At 52.7% G+C, this 10,000-nt stretch overlaps 1 protein-coding gene across 1 annotated transcript in view; it reads right to left on the reverse strand.

The window, feature by feature from the left end:
* mdga1 (MAM domain containing glycosylphosphatidylinositol anchor 1) overlaps positions 1-10,000 on the reverse strand; it is a gene marked incomplete at both ends in the record, with an annotated part of 122,936 nt that overhangs the window by 97,665 nt on the left and 15,271 nt on the right. Inside the window, 1 exon segment of the mRNA XM_084453362.1 lies at positions 1,344-1,483. Within this exon segment, the coding sequence (XP_084309488.1) occupies positions 1,344-1,483 (140 nt within the window).

Consider the following 10,000-nt stretch of genomic DNA (forward strand, 5'->3'; position numbering starts at 1 on the left):
GTGTGTGTGTGTTAATGGAGGCTGGTGATGACATGCCAGGTCTCCCCTGCCAAGCTGGAAGGAGTTGAATGGCGGTTTCTCCACTAGCCACAAACACACACACATGCACACACACACTCACACACTAGCAGACACATGCACATGCACACACACACACACACACACACACACACACTCTCTCTCTCTCTCTCTCTCTCTCTCTCACACACACACACAGACACACACACACGTACACACGCGCGCACATACACACACACACACATGCAATTTCCCTGCCCTAATTCTTCATCATGGAAAAACACACACAACCTTCCACGCACAATTTATTTATTTTTTTTATCTCTGCAACACACAATGACACACACACACACACACACACACATAATAAGGAGTGTAACACTCAACACCCTGGCCCCAGGACAATCCCAGCTCTGATAGTGCATGTAATCTTGTTATGATTGTTCTACATTCACAGACCAAGACCAATATCATCATTATTCAAATACACAGCTCGCTCTGGCCTAGAAAGACCAATATCATAATTATTTAAATGCACAGCTACAGTAGATCTGGCCCAGAAGGACCAATATCATAATTATTTAAATATACAGTCAGCTCTGGCCCAGAAGGAACCGGCTTCAATGGAGAAGCTGACAGAATATGGAGTAGTTCCTTATCAAACCCCTGCTATTTCCTGGTGTGGATTCGTCAAGATGTGTTTTTCTGCAACCCGCTATGGAGATTGAATTTGTTCACTTTAATTTGTTTTCTCAACCCAATTTGTAAATGGTGGCGTGTGTGTGTGTGTGTGTGTGTGTGCGCGTGTGTATGTGTGTGTGTGTGTGCGTGTGTGTGTGGGTGGGTGGGTGAGTATATCTGTCTGTCCGTGTGTGTCTCTCTCTTTCTCTCTGTCTCTCTCTCTCTCTCTCTTTGTGTGTGTGTGTGTGAGTGCATGCGTGTGTGTGTGTGTGTGTGTGCGTGTGTGTGTGTGTGTGCGTGTGTGCGTGTGTGTGTGGGTGGGTGGGTGAGTATATCTGTCTGTCTGTCTGTCCGTGTGTGTCTCTCTCTTTCTCTCTGTCTCTCTCTCTTTGTGTGTGTGTATGTGAGTGCATGCGTGTGTGTGTGTGTGTGTGTGTGCGTGTGTGTGTGTGTGCATGTGTGCCTGCATGTGTGTGTGTGTGTGGGTGGGTGGGTATATCTGTCTGTCTGTCCGTGTGTGTGTCTCTCTCTTTCTCTCTGTCTCTCTCTCTCTCTTTGTGTGTGTGTGTGTGAGAGCGTTCGTGCATGTGTGTGTGTGCATGCGTGTGTGTGTGTGTGTGCGTGTGTGTGTGCGTGTGTGTTACCTGTGGTCGAGGGTGTCCTTTGACCAGACACTGCAGCACCAGAGTGTCTCCCTCTCTGATGGTGTAGATCCTCTCACTGATGTTATCCTCCTTCACCACACATGCCTGGCCAGAGTGCACGATCTGGGCATTGGCAGGGGCTGCACACACACACACACACACACACACACACACACACACACACAGAGGGCAGAGAGAAAGAAACGGAGTTAGCTATATCTGTGCCGACATCTTAATCAATAGTGCCTCTTGTCTCAGCGTTTGACGTGATTTAAAGTGGTATTTGTACCCAGCTGAAGCAGATCTGTTAAATCAGTGTGTTCCCAGCCTGGTGGTGCTGGAGGCCGCTGGGGCCAGCCTGACAGCTGGGTGGCGCTACAGTGTGAGAGGGGTGGGGTTAGTGTGGGTGAGGGGGCGGGGCTAGGATGAGAGGGGGTGGGGTTAGTGTGAGTTAGGGGGCGTGGCTAGGATGAGAGGGGGTGGGGTTTGTGTGAGTGAGGGGTGGGGTTAGTGTGAGTGAGGGGGTGGGGCTATCATGAGAAGGGGTGGGGTTAGTGTGAGTGAGGGGGTGGGGGTATCCTGAGAAGGGGTGGGGTTAGTGTGAGTGAGGGGGTGGGGCTATCATTAGAAGGGGTGGGGTTAGTGTGAGTGAGGGGTTGGGGCTAGCATGAGAAGGGGTGGGGTTAGTGTGAGTGAGGGGGTGGGGCTAGCATGAGAAGGGGTGGGACTACTATGAGAGGGGTGGTGTTAGTGTGAGTGACGGGGGCAACTAGCATGTAAGGGGGTGGAGCTAGTGTGTGAGGGGGTGTCAGGGTTGGAGTGAGGGAGAAGAGAAACTAAATCATGTATTTCAAACAGAACCCTGCTTCAACAACCCTGGATTTCTGCTATACGAAATGAATAACTGAAATAGAAAGCTGTCAGTTAATGAGAATAGGTTACAAAGCCCGTAACTGCTGCTGGGTTGGGCAGGTCTCCAGCTTTACCATCAGTGGGAAGAACAAGCACATGCACACACACTGGCACACACATACACTCACACACACACACACACACACACACACACACACACACTCTCTCTCACACACACACACACACACACACACACACTCTCTCTCACACACACACACACACACACACACACACACACACACACACACACAGCACAACAAAAGGATAACCTGACTGAGCCTGAAACTGTCCTGAGAACAAGGGAGAGCAGATGAGAGAGATAGAGACAGAGAGAGAGAGAGAGAGAGAGAGAGAGAGAGAGAGAGAGAGAGTGTGTGTGTGTGTCTTCAGTTTCTCAGTCTTTATACATCAGCTCGTGAGAGAGTATCAGAGGATCACTCAACCTTTCATTCATTCAGACCCACTGATTATTCCACCGGAGAGCTTCTTGGCATACCACTGCTATCGCTCTGTCTCTACCTCCCTCTCTGTCTCTCTCTAGCTGTTTCTCTCTCTCCCTACCCCCTCTCTGTTTCTCTTTCTCTCTCTCCCTACCCTCTCTCTCCCTCCCTCCCTCCCTCTCTCTGTCTCTCTCTTTCTCTCTCTCTCTACCCTCTCTCTCCCTCCCTCCCTCCCTCTCTCTGTCTCTCTCTTTCTCTCTCTCCCTACCCTCTCTCTCCTTCTCTCTCTCATTCTCTCTCCTTATCCTCTCTCTCTGTATATCTATCCATCCGTCCGTCTCTCTCTCTCTCTCTCTCTCTCTCTCTCTCTCTCTCTCTCTCTCTCCCCAGTATTAGGTAGCAGTGTCTGGACAGGCAGGCCTGGAGTTGTGGGCAGCATGGAGCACTCGGTCTCTGTCACAGCTAACTCAACTGTGCTGTGAGGTCCAAGGCCGTGGCTGATTTAAATGCTGAATATATATTGTCCTTTAGCGGCTCTCCGAGGGGTTCGGGGGCTGGAGCAGTGGCAGGAGCGTCGCTAGGGGTGTTTTTCCTCCAACCCCGAACCTTTTTTGCCCCCCCCCCCTCAAAACAACCAGGCCAGGTAAAGCCTGGCTTATGTGTGTTGGCTGGCTTGTTTCTGTGCGGGACTGGTAGGACGGTAATGTCTGATAAATAAAGATGGGTCTTGTCACCTGGACACATCAGTTCCAAAGCTTCCAATGCAAATCCAGCACAATGAGAGCGGGATAGCCAGTAAGCTCATGGGCTCATGGGCTCACAACTAGCAGCAGCTTCCATAACATTAATGGTAGCGGTCAGTGGCTGAAGCAGTTATACTGATGATTCCTGTAATGTTCGTATTTTTCTTACCTAAGCAAACGGATCTTTTTAACAAATGCTGGGTTTTGAAGCCTCGGCGCTACCATTAAATAACTTATTTAGACACGTTCTGTCCGAGTGAAATTATTTTTCTGAGGTAGTCTTCTTCTGTGGTGGTGGCGGTGCTTTGAAGCTTCAACCCAGCATTTGTTAAAATAGACACTTTTGCTTAGGTAAGTGAAGTTTCATGTTTATCTGACACTTGTAAATAACTAGGCCGACACCGATTTATTTTGACGGAAAAGTGAATGGACCAGCAAAGGACTGTTGTTTGGCATGAGCGAGCGGAATGCGACAACGGGACTGAGAAGGGCAACATTTCAACCAGACATTCCAGCGGCTTACAGCCAACACACAAAAACACCAGGGAAAAAATAGATACCAAATATCCCCCCTCCCCCATACTGAAATCGCTGACTTCAAATTGAGCAGTAAATTGAATTTCGTAGGCTAAAAAAGACGAGTCAGTCAGTCTTGAGTTCTGAGCCATGGTTGAGAGCAACAGCTCCACAGAACGCAGTGGCAGTGGTTGGAACTTTGCGGTCGTGAAAAGTCCATGAAATTATGGATATTTGCTGCTTTTTTTTTTTTTAAGAAAAGTATACCAATTGTCGAGGAGGGGATTAGTGAATGAATGAGCGTGGATCTTGACTCTGAGAGCGACACTGTGAGCCACAGGTTACACTCACTCTCAAATTCAGCACCTGATGCGTTTCCCTTAGTGCCTAATGTCTTTGAATCCTAGAAACGGCCCTGAGCTGTGGCCTACTAGCCTGGGGGGGCAAAGCTACGCCCCGGGAGGGGGGGGGGGGGGGGGTTCAGTACACCAAAGCAGGATGGGAGATGGAGAGGAGGAGGGAGTTAAGAAAGAAAGAGAGATGAGAAGCGTGAGCAAAAGACAGAGACAGAGAGAGGGAGAGAGGGGGGGTAGGGAGAGAGAAAGGGTAGGGACAGAGAAACAGAGAGAGAGGGTAGAGAGAGAGATGCAGAAAGAGGGAGAGAAAGAGAGAAAGAGGGTAGGGAGAGAGATACAGAGAGATATGGAGAGAGAGAGAGAAAGGGTAGGGAGAGAGAGAGAAAGAGGTTAAGAGAGAGAAACAGAGATACGGAGAGACAGAGGTAGCGAGAGAGAGAGACAGAGAGAGAGAGACAGAGAGAGAAAGACAGAGACAGACTTTGAAGAAGGCAGGGAGTCTGTGAGATTAATGGGTAGACTTTGACAGGAGAAGATAAAGAGGTGGGTATGAGGTGTCAGAATCCAGGAGATGAGAACAACAGGAGGAGAGGAAATGATGCAAATGCAGAGAAAAGCAAAGTAAGACAGAGAAGGAGGAGGAGGAGGAGGAGGAGGAGGAGGAAGAGGAGGAGGAGGAGGAGGAGAGGCGAGGTGTGTACCCCAGCGAGGGGCGACGCTAGAGTTAGTCCATCACGCCATATGGGGTGTCACATAGCTTGTCCCAGTTAGGACTTGGTCTCCACGGTGAGTCTGACCCTCCCCCTCTCTCTCTCTCTCTCTCTCTCTCTCTTTCTCTCCCATGCAGCCTACCCACCATCGCCGGCCCCCGGGGAACCCCCCCCCCTCCCCCGTGGGTGACCCTGTACTCCCCTCATCCTCCATCCGCCTCCCCCGCCTCCTCACCCCTCTCGACGCCTCGTAAATCATCTCCGTCCTCCGGCCCGGGTCCGCTCCGGCTCCGCGGGAAACACTAGCGCCCTCCCCCCCCACCCCCACCTCTCTGCTGAGCACTTAGGCATTTTGAGCTGCTATTTTTTGGTATGAAAGGCGCTGTACGAATAAAGTTTTTTTACATTATTATTCTCTGCACGCCCAGAGCTTGGGTCCGCACCGCGTCGCGTGTGTGTGTGTGCGTGTGTGTGTGCGTCAGACGTTAGCGGTTTTATCTTGACAAATGGAGGCTCCTCATCAAAAGAGACAGACTGGACGGTGAACCTGGGCGCGTCCGAGTTTTATCGATCGACCGCGGGTTCTGTTCGAGCGCTGATCGAGATCACCGGGGATCGGTCACCGTGGCTTCTCCGCGTTATCGATAGATCGGTCCGGACGAGCCGGTGGACAAACGGCCATGTTGGCCTGAGCTGCATCTGATGAATGTTTGATGACGTATACAACGACCCCACCACAATCTCTCTGAAACTAATGACGGGGATGTGTGCGCAAAGCAATGAGCAGCGTCTGTGTGTGTGTGTGTGTGTGTGTGCATGTGTGTGTGTGTGTGATTAAGCAAGTAAGTGGGTGAGTGAGTGTGCAGGCCAACATGTGAGCGTGCCGCCGTGTGTGTGTGTGTGTGTGTGTCAGCAGAAAACCCCGGAAGGTCGCGAGTCCTCCCACAGATGCGACGTAGCATGATTGATACGTGTAGCCGCCTCGTCGGGCGCGCTCATGCATACAGATGAGGTCGGCCCGGGAAACTCTTCATTCACTCGCCAGACGTTCCCTCGCTCTCCAGCGAACACAAACCAGAGTCTGGGCAACTTAGGAAAGTCACAAACGTTATCGATCAAGACGAAGAGGCGGCGTTGTCCGCGGGGACCTGGGGGGGGCGGAGCTATAGCCGGCGAGGAGCGCGGCCGTCTTCTGTTTTAGAGCCAATGACAGGAATTGATTAAACGTCGGTCGGCGCGGGGAGGAAAACCGCGGTTGTAGTACTCGGAATTAATGGCGCAGACGCCAGCCCCCCTCGCCAGCCCCCCTCGCCAGCCCCCCACCTCGGATCCCTGGCTGGCTGCCGGAGATAGTGTAATGCGAGCTGACACTGGATATTGTGTGACCGGTGTGTGTGTGTGTCTGTGTGTGTGTGTGTGTGTGTGTGTGTGTGTGTGTGAGAGAGAGAGAGAGAGAGAGATGAGGAGGGGGGGGGGAGTCTTCTTGAGGACCAGCACGCAGGAAGCCGCACACACAGGAAGTGGCCTTTCAAATGTCACCGGGCTGCGGTGATTATGTCACTCAGCCTCCCCCCCACCGCACGCAGGCCTCCTCTCCGCCGCCACCGCCTGCCAACGACCAACGTCACCCAACACTTTGCCCCCCCCATTAACGCTCCGTCTCACTCCGACGGACGCGCGGGCGTCCTCGGCGGTGGCGTGAATCCGGCCGATCCGTGCCAAAGCCGTGCCGGGCGCCGCGTCCGGCCACACTTCCTGCCGCTGGCAGACGATGACAGCCGGGGGGTTGTGTTAGTCGTTTATGATGTGAACACTCAACGGCGCGGCCCCAGAGGACTCTGGGAAAACTGGCAGCACCGGCAGGGAGCTGAGAGACGGCGGCTGGCACGGGAAGACAGAGGGAGAGCGAGTGGAGGGCGAGAAAGAAGGGAGAGGAGTTGAGGACAGAGGATAAGAGACGGAGGGGGGGGGTGGAGGGAGAGAAGAGAGGATGGAAGGAGAGAACGACGAGAGAGAGAGAGAGAAAGGAAGGAGGAGAAGAGGCAGAAGGAAGCGATGAAGTCACCATGTTTGCGTTGAACCTGAGAGAACAACGGGCCTCATTCACGGACAAAGTACTTACGAAGCATTTCTCCTTAAACTCCACTTGCGCCATTTCCAAGATTCTGGCGTTCGCCGTTGTTTTACCTGTGCTAATTCGGGTGTGCAGCCGCGTGCTTTCAATTCGCGAAACCATGAGATTCATGGTTATGAGAAGGCAGGAGCGAACTCATCCGTCCGTTTACGAACACGTCGTGAAATAAGACTTTCTTTAGAAACGTTCTTGGGAAGAAATTTAAGAACGGCACTTAGGAAGATATTGATGAACGAGGCCCAATCTCTCCTCCTCTCCCCGTATCCTCCTCTCTTCCTCTCTCCTCTACTCCTCCTCTGCTCTCTTTTCCTCTCCTCTACTCCTCCTCTGCTCTCTCTTCCTCTCCTCCTCTCCTCCTCCACTCCTCTCTCCTCCTGCTGAGAGCTGATCCTCTCTAACCTGTCAGTCCGACTGACCCTGCACACACACATAATCGCACAGCACTCACTGCTATCCTTACACACACACACACGCACGCATACACACACACACACACACACACACACACACGCACACACACACACACACTGAGGCAGTGAGCACTATGCTTCGGCTTCGCTGTGTTGAAACAGGCAGGGTGGATTATCCAGAGCCTGTTCAAACATCAGAGACACACATGCCAAGCCCACATCAAGGGCGGACATGCGCGCGCACGTGTGTGTGTGTGTGTGTGTGTGTGTGTGTGTGTGTGTGCGTGTGTGTGTGTGTGTGTGTGTGTGTGTGTGCGTGTGTGTGTGTGTGTGTGTGTGCTTGTGCGTGTGTGTGTGCGTGTGTGTGTGTGCATGTGTGTTTGTGCATGTGTGTGTGTGCGTGTGTGTATCTGTGCACGCTTTGTATACTTTGTAAACTTATTGCTTTCCAACTGATGGGTTTATCATATTAGCCTAACCCTAAGCTAACCAGCTGATGGTGGTTAGTGGTCAGCAGGAAACCAGCAGCAATTCAGCAGCAAAGCAGCCAATACAAAGCTGACCTGTCTGCCTACTGCAACGCATCAGCCCAGAGCCAGGCACGGCAGAGCAGAGGCCCTCTATATCAACCCAATACAGAGCCGGGCACGGCAGAGCAGAGGGCCACAGAGGGCCAGCCCCTCTATATCAACCCAATACAGAGACAGGCACGGCAGAGCAGAGGGCCACAGAGGGCCAGCCCACATGACGCCCTGGGAAAGAGGAGAGAGGGAGAGCAGGAGAGCTCCTTTGCCTCTGTCGTACACACACACAGCAACCCCCCCCCCGGGCAGCCCAGAGAGGCCGATGCAGAGGAGAACCGGGGGGGGGGGGCGAGACCGTGGGGTGCAGGGGGGGACACGCCTGTATTTATTGAATATCGGCCCATCCCAATTGCTGGCCGATTGATCTGGGCGCCCCTAATCTGTGAGGGGGGGGCTTGTTGCTGTGGCGTCTTCTTCAGGGGGAAAGAAAGAAGGGAAGAAGGAGGAGGGAAACAGCGAGCGAGAGAGTGAGAGAGAGAGAGAGAGAGAGAGAGAGAGAGAGTTGAGACAAAGATGAAAACCTTGCCACAGCTTAGATCTGCCTCACACTGACAGCAAAGAGAGAGAGAAGAAAGAGAGAGGTGAATGGTGGGAGAGACAGAGAGAGGGGAGAGAGAGGGGAGAGGAGAGAGGGAAAGAGAGAGAGGGGAGAGATGGGGAGAGGAGAGAGAGAGGGGGTGGGAGAGAGGGGGGAGAGAGAGAGAGGGGGCGGGAGAGAGAGAAAGAGAGGGGAGAGAGAGGGGGGACGAGAGAGAGACGACAGGGAAAAACAACGAGTGTGAATTCTTAGACAAGTGATTGGCATTCTCTTTGTGAGCAAAACACTCAAAGAACATCGCATCCAATACCACCCAGCAGAGCCGACAGGCAGAGCAGAGTGCGAGTGTGTGTGTGTGTGTGTGTGTGTGTGTGTGTGTGTGTGTGTGTGTGTGTGTGTGTGTGTGCACGCGCACGCTACAGTTAGTGCTTTGATGATCCGCTGCTGTCTCTCGTTACCTCTGCTACGATACCAGAATCTGATATGAACCAACTGGAGGCAGATGATCACAGTTATTGGTTATGGTGTTAATGGTTAAAGTCCAGGTGCATTCTGGGACCTGCCAGAAACATCAAATCAAACTTTCTTTTATTATATAACATGCCTTCATGTACGATAACATTAGGCAATCCACTGTTCAATAAGAAACCCTTTTGGCTTGTTGGTTTAAGTGGCGTGAATCAAAATGAAATTAACGGACTGTTTGGAGGCCGTACTGATGTAGGCGTTGCTCTAACTTACTTACTAAATAAAACTTACTTACTATATGCTACCCCTCGGGGCGCCCAGCCCGAACCTGAACCCCTCGGGGTGGCCCCCAGATTAATCCCCGCGTGGGGCCCCCCCTTCCCGGCCCCTGCCTCGGAGAGAGCGGAGAGACACCTACGGTGGAGACCAGACCGTCCCGGGGCCGGAGGGAACATCTGTGACGCGGGACGCCGGCACCGGAGAAGCAGCTGCTCCTACGCCAGAAATAGACCTGCTCTGTTGTTCACCTTCCGGACAGCATATGCTCCTCGTTCTAATCAATTTAGCTCTCAGCTGGAGCATGATGGGCGCGGGGAGGAGAGGAGACGGAGGAGTGAGAGAGGGAGGAGGAGACGGAGGAGAGGAGAAGTGAGGAAAGAGGGAGGAGAGGACACGGGGGAAGGAGAGAAGTGAGGAGAGAGGGAGGCGGAGAGACGGAGGGCGGAGAGAGGGAGGAGAGGAGGAGTGAGAGAGGGAGGAGGAGAGAAAAAGGCGAAGAGAAGTGAGAGGGAGGAGAGATGAAGGAGAAGAGAAATGAGAGAGGGAGGAGGAGAGATGAAGGCGAAG

This window comes from Borostomias antarcticus, assembly GCF_949987555.1.
Source record: "Borostomias antarcticus genome assembly, chromosome: 19".
NCBI lineage: Eukaryota > Metazoa > Chordata > Actinopteri > Stomiiformes > Stomiidae > Borostomias > Borostomias antarcticus.